The 17411-nt window shown below is 35.3% G+C and overlaps 1 protein-coding gene across 1 annotated transcript in view; it reads left to right on the forward strand.

Annotated features, from left to right (window-relative positions):
- Positions 1–17411, forward strand: part of LOC148945327 (zinc metalloproteinase nas-13-like) — a 159186-nt gene that overhangs the window by 45020 nt on the left and 96755 nt on the right. The window contains exon 2 of the mRNA XM_089099006.1: positions 12281–12722. Within this exon, the coding sequence (XP_088955132.1) occupies positions 12281–12722 (442 nt within the window). The remainder of the gene's footprint in view (positions 1–12280; positions 12723–17411) is intronic.

Below are 17411 nucleotides of genomic sequence, written 5' to 3' on the forward strand. Positions count from 1 at the left end.
TAGCATTATTTATAAAACAAGTGCATAATAAATTAAAAATTTTGTTAATAGCCCACACGCATACGTTCACACACACACATTCGCATACACACATACTCGCACACACGCACAGGCACGTACGCAAACACGTTCAAACACACACACAAAACCACACGTACACACATGCAAACACACGTACACACATATTGCAACGTTTGACTAAAAACAATAAAATACGGTAAAAGAAAATCAACTCAATAATTGTCTTAATACATCATTAAAAAAAACTGACTCTTTTTTCCTACAAATCTAGCCATCCATAAAAAGTAGCGATAAGACTAGAAGCAGATTCCTTTTCCTACAAATCTATCCGTTTACAAATCTACTATTTGTAATAGCAATAAAGTGAAGTACATTAGGTAAAAAAGTTTACATTTCAAAATTCAGACTGCACTTGTGTGCCGGATGGTCCTGGCAAAGCATGATGAGGGATAAATGGGACGGTGATGTCCGTTTCTTGCATAGATGCGGGGGCGATGTCACTGGCTTGTACAGATGAGCCAGCGGCGTTCACCATTCTGTGAGCAGCCGCCCATTCTCTTTTCGGTTTTTTACCAGACTGTATTCGCGTGGCCCTGGATGGCTCAGCTATCTCCCATTGTTGCATTGGAGTAGCGCCATTAACTTTAGCTCTCTTTTGAGGGGGAGGCAGGCATTCTTCAAAATTGTACTTAAAAAGAAGAACAAATTTAGTATGGAAAAACGATTCCCCTTTTTACAAAAGAAAAATTAGTACCCCCGCTGCATCAAATCCAATACAATGATTTAAAATATAGGTTTAAAAATAGTCAGCCATAAATATGGTATAATTAAAAGCTAACCAAAACACTAAACTTCAGTGTTGCGTGTCGGAATGACCACATTAGTTTTCTTGTCAAAGGGTATACATGTCTGCACAAAGAATCCCCCCTCCCCCCTTTCTTTTCATGCGAAGAAATAGTTTTGTTTTTCACCTTACAACGAAGGTGTTAGAATTGATACATCGCCCCTTCCCCGCCTTATATTTTTATAAAAGCATCTTAATCATCTATGAAATCCATTTGCTTTCATCAAATACATTTGAAAATAGAATACTCGTTTAATTTGACCAAATACAATCTCTCTTTCAAACTGTCTTGAATTACACAAACGCATATGGCATTAATCTATGCCGGTAACACAAGCGTGTGAAGTTTGTCTTATGAAAATCACCCTTTTGTAAAAAGGTTAAACACACATGGTTTTAATCTAGATTGTAACGAAAGCACATTTTAAATGCATGAAAGGGAAAATGACATTTTTTTACCGAAAGAACTATTTTTAATGAATGAATTAAACCTGTAAACAGGGGGGGGTATGGGGTTTACATAATTGAAAAAAGAGCGTATTTTACGTTTTCTAGCGACTATAATCATCATATTGAAGAGTTTGTATTGTTTGGGGGAGGGGTGGGGATATGCCCTGAATTTGAATTTACTAGTAGGGGGGGGGGGGGGTAAAATGATTTTATTTGGAAATAAATTAAGACAATTTAGTAAAATGAAATCACATTATAAATCGATGTATCCATAGCTTCAAAGTCAATAATATCAAATGTGCTATCCATGGTATGTTAGAACATCATGAAAATTTAAATGTAACGCATGAGCATTTTATACAAAAACTCAAGGGCGGTACCAAGGAACATTGGTGTGAGGGAGTACTGACTCTCTTTGAAAAGGTGTAGAGCATTAAGCAAATAGTATGGGAATTCCTAGGGCCTCAAGCAAAGTCTAAGGCCATGTGAGAGAGTACTGACTCTCTTTGACAAGGTGTAGAGCATCAAGCAAATAGTTTGGGAAGGAATATAATGCCATAGAATAGCATTGGAAGGAACATAAACCCTTAGAATAGTGTAGGAAGGAACATAAACCCTTAGAATAGCATAAGAAGGAACATGAACCCTTAGAATAGCATAGGAAGGAACATAAACCCTTAGAATAGCATAGGAAGGAACATAAACCCTTAGAATAGCATAGGAAGGAACATAAACCCTTAGAATAGCATAGGAAGGAATATAAACCCTTAGAATAGCATAGGAAGGAACATAAACCCTTAGAATAGCATAGGAAGGAACATAAACCCCTAGAATAGCATAGGAAGGAACATAATCTACCCATAGAATAGTACAGGAATGAACATAATATACCCGAATAGTACAGAAATGAACATAATATTGCCGAATAGCGCAGAAATGAAAATATTATACCCAAATAGTGCAGAAATGAAAATAATATACCTGAATAGTGCAGTAATGACAATAATATATCCGAATAGCATAGGAAGGAACATAAACCTTAGTATAGCATAGGAAGGAACATAAACCCTTAGAATAGCATAGGAAGGAACATTAACCCTTAGAATAGCATAGGAAGGAACATAAACCCTTGGAATAGCATAGGAAGGAACATAAACCTTTAGAATAGCATAGGAAGGAACATAAACACTTCGAATAGCATAGGAAGGAACATAAACCCTTAGAATAGCATAGGAAGGAACATAAACCCTTAGAATAGTATAGGAAGGAACATAAACCCTTAGAATAGCATAGGAAGGAACATAATGCCATAGAATCCATAAGGCCATGCTCTGGAAAGGTGCCCAGGAGAGCAAAGTAAGCAAATAGCACAGGGAGGAACGTAAACCGAGCAAATCCATAAGTACATGCTCAGGAAAGGTGCCAAGGAACATAAGGCAAGCAAATAGCACAGGAAGGAACATAAGGCCATAGAAATGGTACTTAGTCTTATACTCCCCTTCAAGGTTTCTAGGACTAATCCTTTCATATGAAGGGGTTCTGGCCTCTGGGGAATAAAAATAATGATTAAAATCATTAACACATTGAAAGTTTATGGCTCTTCACAAACAGCAGTGTTAGACCGTTGGCTCTGATGAATGAGCAATAGCTACAAGCCAACTCAACCATAGTTTTAACTTAACCGAGGGCTATGGCATTAATGAGAAATCGATTACAAGTATAAAGGGCTAGGCTATGGATGGCTTCTTTCAAACTTTTTCTGTTAATTGCGTAGACACGCTTGCTTTATGTAGAAACTATTTCGTAATTCTCTCAGGATCTTCCAAAAGCTAATGTTTTTGACCAGAAACCTTTGAAAGGCAAAAATTTCTTTCTTGTGGAGAGGGAATTTGGTCACATTTAAGAGCTAAGACTCCGACTATAAACATCATGATTATAGCTGTTAGAACGGTAATTGTAAAATCACAACATCTTTAAATTTATTCTAAGTACGCTCTAAGAACTTAAGAAAGTGGATGATAGCAATATTCAGGGATTATTTTAATTGCCACAAGTTTTTTTTTTTTGAACACTAATAAACGAAAACAAAAGAAATTTCCGAAAATGAAGAGATTAATAATAGATATGAAAAGTGGGAAAGACAATGAAGATGCTTCAAAAGTGAAAAAACACTAATTAAGTAAATTATATGATAATACATCAATTTCATCATGTAAGTGGTCAATTGTGAGTATATTACCTCTAAAGCATACTGCGACGCAATAATGACTGGAAAGCAGATTAGTGGTTGATAACTAGAACAAATTTAATGGACATATAGTTGAACTAGAATCAAACAGTTCGTGATAACGAACAGTAAGTAAGGAGCAACCCGGCTCAATAGTAACCAAACCTCTAAGAAACGGAATTTTTATACCAATAGACGTATCAAAGGAATCGACGTTTTATGCTGATTTTAAAATATATAAATTTCACTAAGTTTAGTCTTAGCCTTACCCATCAAAAGTTACGAGCCTTAGAAAATTTTCCGATTTTCAAAAAAAGAGGAAACAGTCCCTAAAAGTCAAGTGCTCTCAGTGAAAATCCCACCATCAGATTCAACGTATCAGATAACTCTACTGTATACGTTTCACGGTTCTATCTACAAAAATATGGAATTTTGTACTTTTTGCCAGAAGAAAAATCACGGATGCGTTTTTTTTTTCAGGCGTGATCTCATCAACCCATTGGTCCTAGAATATCGTAAGAGGGCTCATTCAAACGGAAATTAAAAGTTCTAGTGCCCGTTTTAAGTGACCAAAAAATTAGAGAGCAACTAGGCCCTCTCCCTCATCCCTTTTTTCCCCAAAAATCGTCCGATCAAAATTTTTAGATAGCCATTTCGTTCATCATAGTTGAAAGGCCCAATAACTATGCTTTTGGGTATAACATGACCCCCTCCCCGCACAGCCCCAGGGAAAGGTCTTTAAGTTATAAAATTTGCCCTTTTTGCACATAGTATTTGTTATTGGGATGTAGGCATACATTTTCGAGTCGGGGGGGGGGGGGGTAATTTTCTGCTGGAGGTTTTTCTATTGGAGAATTTTCCATGGACAAGGAAGTTTCAAGGGAGTGAACTTGTCAGGGGAAATTATGTACTGGGGGAATTTACCAGAAGTCTTATAGACAATTCTTTTTATATATCTTGCTTTCTCTTTTCCGTCTCAAATTTACGCGCAGAGTGGTTAAGAGCAATTGTCCGGGGTAAATTTTCATCGAGATTGAATTGTATAGAGGATATTTCCGTGGGGAGGGGGTTTCTCCGTTGAGTGGTGGGCAGATTTCCTGGCTTTATTTAAAAAACACTCAGAATATGAATGAAAAAAGAAGTTTTTCATCTGAAAGTAAGGAGCAACATTAAAACTTAACACGAACAGAAATTGTTACGTATATAAAGGGGCTTGCCCCTCCTCAGCACCTTGGTCCTTACGCTAAATTTTGGATTTTTTCCCAATTACTTAATAATGACTCTTGAAAAACAAGGACCATTTAATTAGAACAATAACCCGCTTTTTTTTAAAAAGTACTAAATAACTTTAGCGTAAAGAGCGAGGTATTGAGGAGGGGACAGCCCCCTTTATATACGTAATAATTTCTGTTATGTGTTAATGTTGCTCCTTACTTTCAGTTTGCTTCAGTTTTTTTTAATTTCTCATTCAATCCCATACACTGGGAAATTAAAAAATCAATCAAATTCAATCCCATACACTGGGCAATTAAAAAAAAAAAATAAAAAAAACATATCATAAGCCTCAATGACCAATAAAAAAGCAACAGAAACCTGATTCTGGCCAAGTCAAAGGATAAGCAGCATCTAAAATAGACACTTAGAAGAAAAACTAAAAAAAAGTTTTAATAATATAAGTAAAAATTGGAGTTATAACTTAAAATAACAAAATTATTGCTTTGTGTTTTGTGCAAAATGGGTCTGTAATATTAGCTAAAATAAATTGACACGTGTTATTTCCCTGTATTTGTGGAAAAACCGACGCAAAAATAAAATGTTCGCTTAGGGGCAGAAAACTTCTTAATTATCCTTTAGAAAACAGAAAGCTAATTTACAAGGCTATCAACTGTCAATTACCAGCCTCAATAAATTAAAATGCATAGTTTAAGTTCTTTAAAAAAAGAGACAACCGAGGTGATTTTTAAGTAATGCGGCTGTTTTCTAGAATTTTACAACTATGGGAAAGGATCACAAGTCGGTTTGTCTAAACTGTTTTTGAACAAATATTTTTCTTTTTAAAACAAATATTTTTTGTTTTTGTTCTATAAACTACAAAGAAGTGTTTTTTTTTAGAGTTCAATGTCGCTCTTTGCTTAAATAAGAAAAACTTCTATCGTTTAAAAAGAAATTTAGTTTCTTTTTAGAATTTTAGATGCTCCTAAGCCTAATATCATTGAGTTACGTAATTGAAACATCTTCATATTAAAATGTTCACAGATGTTATTTTTCTTATATGACAATTGTAAATATTCGAACACGAAAATGCTTCAATTACTTAACACATAAATTTAGGGGAAAAAACCTTATACTTAAAAAAAAAAACTTTGTAGCGACAAATTTTAGGTTACTACAAATTTTGTGAAGAAACTTTTTGGAAACGTTAAAAAGAAAAATATTTATGAATTATCTCCAAAAAGAAAATATTCCGTATTTAAAAAATTAATTTTCATGACTACAAACTTTTTTTTGGTAACAAAAATGAAATTTTAAAACAAAACTTGTATGCATTAACATTGAGAAAGTTTAATTATAACTTTTAATAGCTTTCAGTAGCTCAGCTTTTTTGGAAGCTAAAATTTTTTAAAGCAGTTGTTTGGATCTTTATAATTAAAAGTCTTTATAAATAAATTTGAAAAAAAATCCTTCAACCTTCTAAATTTTTTGGCAAAAATTCCGTTCTTTAGCTACCATTGTAGTACAGAATTTATGTTTATGTCAAAACATAGCCGCGTTACTCCGCAAAATAGAGATGGAGCTGTTACTATACCAAATGGTAAGGCTGAACATTCGAATGGTAAGATTGAGCTACTGTTCCAAGCATCGGGTATTTCCTAGAGCTTGGATAGATTGATATGTGTAGATGTAAGTCTTTCACGCTTAGGGAACATGACCAGCTATGCATATTATTGCTCGTCTAAATGATAGTGGAGTCTACATCTTTAAACGTCTGATCGAGATAATTGTTGTGGTTACACAAATCTTGTGCTGGTCACCAGCTTTCCGTCTTTTTCTTTGCTAGTAGAACTCTGCTGCAGAACAACAAAGACATTAGTTTTCATATGATCTTCATTGCTTTCCTTTCTGGAAGCGCTGGTGTTGCTCCTAAAAGCACTGCTTCTTCCTTTTGTGTGGGAAAACGAGGAATCAGTACAGGTTTTCCTAAGAGTATATGTCTGTTGCTGAGTTCGAGAATGTAGCTGGGCTCAGAAACTTTCAGGAAAATTTCGTCATTTCTTATACTTCGTGAAAATTCTGCAAAAAAATTAAGTCTTCTATCAGTGGCAATATAATTGGGCGTGATAAAACGATGGTCATTGCTGTTTTGACGCTTTCTTATTATCGAAGGCATGTTGAATAAATTGAAGTTTTTTAGTTTTCTCACCACTGCCTGTCTTTGATATCTTCCTCGAAAGGTATGAACATTTACCTGATTAGTAATTTTGAATTGAGGTGCTGCCTGTTTGTATCTCTTTGCTTCTTGGTTACAGCTAGTCTCTCTTAGAGGTCTCTTAAATGTTACCTGTTGTGATTCATGCATAACTTTCTGGATATGAAGTAGGACTACTAGTATCTTTATCGTACCTCTTTCAGTCCGCGAAGTGTGGGCTAAAAAGGCTGTCTTACAAATAACTTACATTTTGACTATGACGGAAAAATATAATTTTGCTGAAAGACCTCATATATCATTTGAATTGGAGGTAGGACAATTTAAACTCCTGCTCAGAACTCTATTAGCCTGCAAGGTGAGGGCTGAAAATGCCAGTTTATAGATAACATGCACTCTTTAGTCTAGGGAAAGAGCATAATTATTACCTATAGACTTTATATATCGTTTGGATCTAAGGCAGGACAACTAGAACCTCTTTTCATCTTCACGGAAAAGTATAATTCTTGCTTACTGGCCTTAACTTACCTATTCTTACACTTTATTCAACAAAAAACTGATATCGAATAACCTTTTATGCTGGGTAATGGCTATAGGCCCGTGGGTAAAATGTATTGATTTTCTGAGATTCTTTTGGTGAAAAGATTACGCAAATTGTTCAAAGAGAATAAGCATTTGTAAATAAAGGTGATATGCTGAGAGAAACGGGTAAGTCACAAAGTTGAGATCAATTTTTAAATGGTTGAGTTTTTGTTGTTGAGTTATGTGTGCATTGAGATGTATGGTAGTTGAGTTGTATTTAGTTTGAGCAAAGTCGGGTTGAACTACGTGGGGTCGATGGTGGATCTGTGTAAATGTTGACTTCTGGGTGGTTTGAGTACTGCAGAAATTTAATTGTGTGTCAGGTCAGTTTATTGATTAAAACATATATGCGTTAATTTTAAACAGATTTGGGGGTAACGGTCATTTTGGATTGAGGGGTTTGGATGCCGCTGCATAAAACGTCAAAACCTATCAGAAAATGAGAGCGGAAGATTACACCCTCGAGAGTTGAGCCTGTTTCGCAAAATATGGTTTCGCCTGACTAAAGTTTTGTGAAATTTTGACGCCACATTGTGCTAAAAGACTTGTTCAAAATGTTTTCTATAGAAAACCTCAGAAGAGAAAAATGGCTATTTTATTGCAGTGAACTTGGCTGTTATATTTTGAATTTCATATTTTATAACACTGTTTGGGATCCGGTCGAAGTCCGTTAAGTATTTTGGGATAATTATTGATGAAAAGTATCATTTAAGTCAATCAGTTCGTGGTAACGAACTGTAAGTAAGGAGTGATCCGGCTCAATAGTAACTGAAACTCTAAAAAACGGAATTTTGATACCAAAAGATACACAAAAGGAATCACATCTTTATCCTGATTTTAAATATAGAAATTTCATCAAGTTTAGTCTTACCCATAAAAAGTTATGTGCCTGAGAAAATTTGCTGGATTTTCAAAACAAGGGGAAAATACCCCCTAAATGTCATAGAACTTTAATGAATATCACACCATCATATTCAGGGTATCAGAGAACCATAATATAGTAGTTTCAAGCTCCTATCAGCAAAAATGTGGAATTTGTATTTTTTTTTACCAGAAGAAAGATCACGGATGCGTGTTTATTTTTTTATTTTTCCAAAGGTGATCCTATCGACCCAGAGATTCCAGAATACTGGGAGAGGGCTCATTCGAACGGAAATTAACATTTCTAATGCCTTTTTTAAGCGACCAAAAAATAGAGGGCAACTAGGCCCCCTCCCACGCTCATTTTTCTCCCAAAGTCACCCGATCAAAATTTTGAGATAACCACTTTCTTCAGAATGGTGGAAAAATACATTAACTGTGCATTTGAGGGTGACTTAATCCCCCACAGTCCCTGGGGGAAGGTCTGCAAGTTATGAATTTTGCCCAATGTTTACATATAGCATTGGTTATTGGGAAGTATACATGGATGCACATAAGCTGAATTTTAGGGGGGAGTACCTGGTCTAATCAGAACTTCCAATGTTGGATATCGATCCCAGTGCCGCCCCGGTGCATACATCAAACGCCACAGACGAGAGACCCAGTTAACTGCCGCCGAAGTGTCGTAACACCACCGACGTGCCAATTTTCTGCATAGAAATCAAGTGCTGTTTTCAAAATTCAACAAACAAGCGCGCACACAAATAGTTGGCAAAAATTCCTAGTGCTTCCAGGCTGAGTTTTTATTCAGCACTATCTATTGTAGCACATCTATTGAATAGACAATTGTCTTTCCAAGAGACACCAACTTAAATTCCAGGTAGAAACTTGAGATTTAAGGACCTCTCTATTTCAAGACACCTTGGTATATCAAAAATTCAATATTTCTTGAGTCCTTGCCATAGGCAGGTGTTCATAAACACCAAGGTTTTGATTCCGTGACATAGCAGCGTTACTTGAAACGGTAGATTCTGAAAATCCTCAAGTTCCTAACTGTTAAATTCTGAATTTAATATTGAGTACAATTAATGTGTTTCTTTATTTGTCATAAAACGACTGGAGGTGCAATAATTAGGAGCAGACTAGGAGGTGTTTAATGAAAGGGCGGGGAGCTATTTCAGACATTGACAGAAATAAATGGGAAGTAAACTACAAATGTATATCTCCCTAATCACCATCCCAATAGTTATATCTATTATACCACCTAGAAAATTAATTTTTCTCGATTAAGTCTGTCAAAATTTTCTTATTAAGTATTTCATTAATTTGAATATTTCACCCATATACAACGGTAATATTTTAAATGCACAGACAGTTCATAGTAGAGACCTTGTTGTAATTAAAATTTTTTAGCTTAACTCCAATCTTGGAAAATAGGCTACTGCCCAATCTTGAACAAAGGATCTTAAAATTGAAGTATCTCAATCATGGACAGATTCAATCACTGAAAAGGAGTAATCATATTTAAATAGGCTTGGACATAAGTTTGTAGTCAACCAATCCCAGGTATCCGTATCAGGTCCTTGATTAAGAACTTGCTGTCCTTGTTTAGGGAAAATACATTTTAGTCAAAACATTTGTCCAAGTTCACACACTGTCCAAGTACTGGGGGTTCTACCCTAAATCCTCTTTCATATAGTAGATATGATCTGGCCGTTCCGGCCACTTCCATACATTACCTCTCCCACCACTCATAGTTGTCACACTGACCTCTGCAGTAGGTTCTACCTTCTTCCTAATGGACCTCATAGATGAATTTTACAAAGTTGCCAACTGCAACTGTAATCAAAAATCAGTTCACATTTCTTTTCACTATCTTACTCAAGAATACTGTCTGAGTTGTTATCGACAGTCACTCTTTGAACCTCTTTAGTTTCATTTTCACCCTCAGTGCTGTCTTCTCATCAAATCTCTTCACAGCCTGCTTCTTCGTTTTTCTTACTTTTGTGGTTTCAATTTTTTCTTTTCTACCTCTTCTTTACCTTCCTTGTAGCAAAGGCAGCTTCAATCTAAGCTTTCACTGATGTATCAGTGAACACTTTCGTTCTGCACTCCTTTCTGCTTTGAATCATTTTGTTTTCTTGGTAGTGCTGAGATGTTATTGTACTTGTCCAGATGTGACTATCCTATTTCACAATGGCTGCAAAATCACAGGGCTTACTGAAATCATTTGGTGAGAGGATTGCGGCGAAGGGATGGAAGGGGTTGGACTTATAGCCTCTGATGAGCTTGGCAATTAGCCACCAGCTTCATTGACCAAAGCACGTTTGGTTGATCTGTATCTAAGAGCATAGATCTTCATTATCAAAACAGTCTGGATTGAAAGAGGGTATACTTTCGAAATTCCTATTGGATATTTGATGGTATGAAAGCTAGAGGGAAAGATTTTCCTACCAACCCAGCTGTGATGTAAATGTTGACATTCTTTTTGATGGTGTTGGTTGCTCGATGAAAAAATACTCGCAATTTTGATAATCAACTCTTTTAGGGACACATAGCTATTATGTGTTTCAACTATTATGCAAGAGTTCTGAAATACCACAGCCATTTCGTTTCTACCAGATTTCTACTTCTTCTGATACTTAATTTCTGAGACCACACTGGCTAATCATGACAAAACGAAAAAAAAAACTGTAAAGAAGAGAAAAACGATGGTTATGCAAGCCAGTGAAAAACGTATATTACAATACAAATAATGTGGTCAAGACCTCTGTTTGAACGTCTTCAGTGCAAAATATTAAAAAAAGAAATATTACCGATAAAAACCAAAGATAATATAAAAAACACAAAAACTAAAATATCAAGACCCCCTCAAAGCAACGGTGAAAGGGTAACTGAAAAAAAATACAATACTGAATGGCTATTCAGTTTTTTTAATTTATTTAGGGCATTTTCAAAGCCAATTGCTTCCCAGGTAAGATTTTATCACAGATTCTGTTAGGTTGAAAAACATTAGTTTCGTTCATTTATGTAAAAACGATCGGAATTAATTAGTTCATTATAAATAGGGCTTAAATAGGTTTTTCCAGTGTCTCTATTGAGAGCTATCTTTCGGCGAATATGCTTTCTTTTTTTTTATTTCAACTGCCTCCCTAAAAACTTGAATGAGACCTTTAACGGGGGCAATAATGGAGGTGTTGTCAAATAAAATGAAAATGGACAGTGGTGCTTATAGGGTTCCCTGTTCTTGCAGTTGTTTTAGTTTTGCAATCACCCACCAGTAGTTGGGGTGACGTTGTCGAAACACAGGTCCTCAATCGACAAAGCTATGGAATTTACGCCAAAGCCCTGAGACTTTTGCTTCCGACTTGGCTCAACATGTCTATCACAATCCATATTATTTCATTTTATTTACCAACACCTCCATTTATTCCATTTTTATTATCTTTGGATCTTTATCAGTATTTTTTCTTTTTTTAATATTGTGCAGCAGAGGTCTTGACCGAAATATTTGCATTGTAATCTACGTTTTTTCACTGGCTTGTGTTATCCTCGTTTCTCTCTTCTTTACAGATTTTTTTTCGCTTTGTCACTTCTCTTGATGAATAATGAAGAAGATGAGCGTCCAGCCAGCGACTCGCAAAGTTCTTAACTCTTGAATAAGCCAAAATCCGATGTAAATTAAACCTGGGATTTGAAAAAGACCGATCAAAACAAAATGTTTGCAGTCAACAATGATCGTGCCAGTGGCGTGCCGCTGCTGCAATCTTTTATTCCCACCGCCGACATCCTTTCCTTATCGGCACGACACCAGGGTCTAGCTTTAAATTTGAAAAAAGCGAAAAAACTCCAATCAATACTCATCTTTCAGACCCATAACTGTTTCAACCAGTTTATGGAAGCTTTATAAACTACTGTTTATAAAAGGGTTTGAAGAAAAATGCTACACATCTCCACATCAATTTGGCTTTCACCATGGCATTGAATGTGCAGACGCCCTTGCAGTTGTGGCTATTGCTCTGCTTAATGCTTCTATTACAGGTGTTTCACTCGCCCTGGCTATTCATGATGATCGCCACGCCTTTGACTCCCTGATCCACCCCCTTATGCTTTTAAGGCCTGTTAAAAGAGGAGTATATTCGGCTATCATTAGGTCTCTAAGGGATATACATGCTAAGCTACGAGTTTATGTTAAAATCCATCTTAAGCAAGATGAAACGACAGGCCACTGGATAGAACTGTACGAGTTAAGAGGGGAGCCAGGAAAGGTGCATTTGTCTCACCTTGTTATTTCAGCAATTATGTTCTCGAAGGTCAGGACCAATTTCAGATGTCTTGCTTTCTCTCTGGACTCAAAATCTCCTTAATAACTTATGCTGATGACATTTTTAGCAGTAGCCAAATTTTGGACAAAATTTCTGAAACTTTTCAAAACTGCAAGCAGAATATTTAAAATCTGGTCTTGAATTTAGCGCTGCAAAGTCCCACGTCGTGCTTTTTAACTGGAAAGGCCAACTTCCTCTTGAAATTGTACTTGGGAGTCCAAAGATCTGCCCGTCTGAACCAATCGCTTATCTTGGTATTCCCATCGGAAATACCATTTCTCATACTCGTCATCTCCGAACAGAAGTTATCAAACGCCGCATATCAGCTTCCTATGCATCCATAGTCTCTGCTAAGCTTCGTTTCCATCGCCGTTATCTCGCAACGCAGTACAAAACTATTGCTTTCCCCCATATCCTCTATATCGCATCCTTCTGGAAGATTCTTACAAATGTTGATAAATTGAAAATCCACTCCACTTTTTTCCGTCTCGTAAAATACCTACTGAGATATTCAACTTGGACACGCAATTCAAAATTCATTAACAGTCTTCACATAGCAGATCCTACTATAGATGTTGCTAAACTTATGGAGAAACACAACCGCAAGATTTCAAGATATCTTTGGAGCCAACTTCGTCAACTATGGTTACCTTGTTATAATTGTATACTGATATTTTACTCTAGTTTTTTTTATCTTTGTAGTATTCCGTCATTTTCTTTTTGTACAATGGTGGGTTTTCAAATAAATGATAAGAATAATAATAATAGTAATAATAATAATAATAATAGAAATCTCAGAACACAAAATATAAAAATATAAGGCAGCGTCATTTAGCCAAGGAGGAGGAGCTGCAGCCCCCTATCCCCTTATGGGCACCCATGGAATTATGCAGAAGTTTTCAGGGGGATTTTTCCGGTAGTTGGGGGGGGATCGAGAGTTACGCGGGAGGATCTTTCCATGAAGGAAGTTTTCATGGGGAAGGAACATTGCAATGAAGGGGGCACCAGATATCCCAGCCTTATTTAAAAAACGATCAGAAAAAAAAACAAAAAAAAAACTTTTAAACTGACAGTGAGGAGCAACATCAAAACCTAAAACGAACAAAAATTATTACGTATATGATTGGGTTCCCCCCCCCCCCCAGGTCATTACCTCGCTCTTGAAACTAAAGTTTTTTTGTACTTTCATCAGAGCAAATTATTCTAATTAACGGCCTTTGTGATTAAGGGGGTTATTCTTAAAGAATTGGAGCAAACTTTGAACTTTGGCGTAAAGAGCGAGATATTGACAAGGGGAAAGTCCCCTAATATACGTAATAAAAATTACGAATATAGAAGTTCGTTACGTAAGTTAATTCTTAAGTTACGTCAAACCAAAATTTCGAGAAAGCCATTCAGCCAAAAAAAGTAAAATTAATATACAAATTTTGTTTTAATTTTTAATGTACGGTGAGCCAAAATCAAAGCTGCATTAATTAAAAAACGTTCAGAAATTAAATAATAAAAACGAGTTTTTTTTAACTGAAAGTAAGGAGCGATATTAAAACTTAAAACGAACAAAAACTATTCCGTATATGAAAGGGGCTATCCCCTTCTCAACGCCTTGCTGTTTACGCTAAAGTTTGACTCTGTCTCATAACTTTATTTTTTAAAACAATAAAAAACTCTTGCGTAAAGAGCGAGGTGTTGAGGAGGGGACCACCCCCTTCATATACGGAATAATTTCTGTTTGTATTAAGTTTTTATGTCGCTTCTAACTTTCGGTTTAAAAAAATGTTTTTTTATTTAATACCATGTAACAGTTATTAGTAAAATATTATCCCGTAATTTAGGGATTATCCATAAATTAAAACATGTTAGTAGAAGGGGGGGGTGCTACTCGTGACGGGACTCCTAATATGGGCATAGAGTCCCTAGGGGAGATGGATTTCTGAGAAATTGATTGCGTAATCGATTGGGAATTTGGAACACCTGTGCTGTCAGTCATTAATCAAATTGTTTCCAGGCAAAGTTTAATAATGTCTGACAGGTACTGTCAACATTTCTCCAGGAATAGATCCAAGTCATTAATGTCTTTGCCTCGGAAACAACTCTTTTGGTCAAACTCCAAAGATATTAATAACCAAACGCCATGGAAACAGTTCTCCAAGAAACATCTTAGCGATGAATTGTTTTAGCGCGGGAATCAGGTTTCTTATTAATTTGAAATGCGTTAGCGTAGAGATGCCAAAAACAAAAGTAACACGCTGAAATTACGTTTAGGGATTATTTGGGCGAAACCGTTTTATCCATTTTATGGAGTTATTTCGGCGAAACAGTTAGAGACATTTTGAAAGAACATTTGTGAAGAGATTTTAGAAGAGAATTTGAGGGTGAAACTCTGTGGTCGTTATAATACACAAGTTCCATTTGAACAGTGTTGTGAGGTCCTCTACCCCAACCCCAAAGGTTTCCGATCCCCCACCCCAACCCCGAAGGAAGCCCCCGGTACTCAAAGGTCCCCCAAGCTCCCAAAGAGCCCCAGCCCCCCAAACGCCCTCCTCAGACCCTCAAAGGCCCTCCTCTGGTCCTCAAAGGACCCCCGGACCCCCAAAGGCCCCCCCCGGACCCCAGAGGCCCTCACCTGGTCCGCAAAGGTCCCCCCGACCCGAGAAGCGCCGCGGGCCAGGAATGCGCCGCATTGGGATGCGCCGCAGGAATGCGCCGCAGGGATGCGCCGCAGGGATGCACCGCAGGGATGCGCCGCTTTTTGTTAGAGTTCTAGTTTACTTTAATTTTAGTTAAGAGTTTGATGTTTTACCTTTGAGTTTCAGTTAGAGTTCTTGTTTAGTTTTAGTTAAGAATTTAGAGTTTTTAGCTTAGAGTTTTTGTTGAAGTTCTAGTTTAGTTTAGTTTTAGTTAATAGTTTTGAGTTTTAGCTTAGAGTCTTAGCTTAGAGTTTTTGTTACAGTTCTAGTTTAGTTTAATTTTAGTTAAGATTTTGATGTTTTACCTTTGAGTTTCAGTTAGAGTTCTAGTTTAGTTTAGTTTTAGTTAAGAATTTAGAGTTTTTAGCTTAGAGTCTTAGCTTAGAGTTTTTGTTGAAGTTCTAGTTTAGTTTAGCTTTAGTTAATAGTTTAGAGTTTTAGCTTAGAGTCTTAGCTTAGAGTTTTTTTTAGAGTTCTAGTTTATTTTAATTTTATTTTAGAGTTTAGAGTTTTAGCTTAGTCTTAGCTTAGAGTTTTTTTGTTAGAGTTCTAGTTTAGTTTAATTTTAGTTAAGAGTTTGATTTTTTTACCTTTGAGTTTCAGTTAGAGTTTTAGTTTAGTTTTAGTCAAGAGTTTGGTGTTTTATCTTAGAGTCTTAGCTTAGAGTTTTAATTTGAGTTCTAGTTTAGTTTAGTTTTAGTTAAGATTTTATAATTTTATCTTAGAGTTTTTTGTTAGAGATCTAGTTTAGTTTAATTTTAGCTAAGAGTCTTATTTTTTTACCTATGAGTTTCAGTTAGTTATAATATAGTCGTAGCTTAGAGTTTGTGTGTGTTATATTTTAGTTTAATTTTATTTTATAGTTTAGAGTGTTAGCTTAGTCTTAGCTTAGAGTTTTTTTGTTAGAGTTCTAGTTTAGTTTAATTTTAGTTAAGAGTTTGATTTTTTTACCTTTGAGTTTCAGTTAGAGTTTTAGTTTAGTTTTAGTTAAGAGTTTGGTGTTTTACCTTAGAGTCTTAAGCTTAGAGTTTTAATTTGAGTTCTAGTTTAGTCTAGTTTTAGTTAAGATTTTAGAATTTTAGCTTAGAGTTTTTTTTTGTTAGATATCTAGTGTATTTTTATTTTAGATATTAGTTTGATTTTTTTACCTATGAGTTTCATTTAGAGTTCTAGTTTAGTTTTAGTTAAGAGTTTAGAGTTTTTAGCTTAGAGTTTTTGTTGAAGTTCTAGTTTAGTTTAGTTTTAGTTAATAGTTTAGAGTTTTAGCTTAGAGTCTTAGCTTAGAGTTTTTGTTAGAGTTCTAGTTTAGTTTAATTTTAGTAGAGTTTGATGTTTTACCTTTGAGTTTCAGTTAAAGTTCCAGTTTAGTTTAGTTTTAGTTAAGAATTTAGAGTTTTCACCTTAGAGTCTTAGCTTAGAGTTTTTGTTGAAGTTCTAGTATAGTTTAGTTTTAGTTAATAGTTTAGAGTTTTAGCTTAGAGTCTTAGCTTAGAGTTTTTGTTAGAGTTATAGTTTATTTTAATTTTATTTTAGAGTTTATAGTTTTACCTTAGTCTTAGCTTAGAGTTTTTTTGTTAGAGTTCTAGTTTAGTTTAATTTTCGTTAAGAGTTTGATTTTTTTACCTTTGAGTTTCAGTTAGAGTTTTAGTTTAGTTTTAGTTAAGAGTTTGATGTTTTACCTTAGAGTCTTAGCTTAGAGTTTTAATTTGAGTTCTAGTTTAGTTTAGTTTTAGTTAAGAATTTAGAGCTTTTAGCTTAGAGTCTTAGCTTAGAGTTTTTGATGAAGTTCTAGTTTAGTTTAGTTTTAGTTAATAGTTTAGAGTTTTAGCTTAGAGTCGTAGCTTAGAGTTTTTGTTAGAGTTCTAGTTTATTTTAATTTTATTTTAGAGTTTAGAGTTTTAGCTTAGTCATAGCTTAGAGTTTTTTTGTTAGAGTTCTAGTTTAGTTTAATTTTAGTTAACAGTTTGATTTTTTTACCTTTGAGTTTCAG

The sequence above is a fragment of the Artemia sp. Qi Xiang Cuo genome, chromosome 13 (genome assembly GCF_049724085.1).
Source record: "Artemia sp. Qi Xiang Cuo chromosome 13, ASM4972408v1, whole genome shotgun sequence".
Taxonomy (NCBI): domain Eukaryota; kingdom Metazoa; phylum Arthropoda; class Branchiopoda; order Anostraca; family Artemiidae; genus Artemia; species Artemia sp. Qi Xiang Cuo.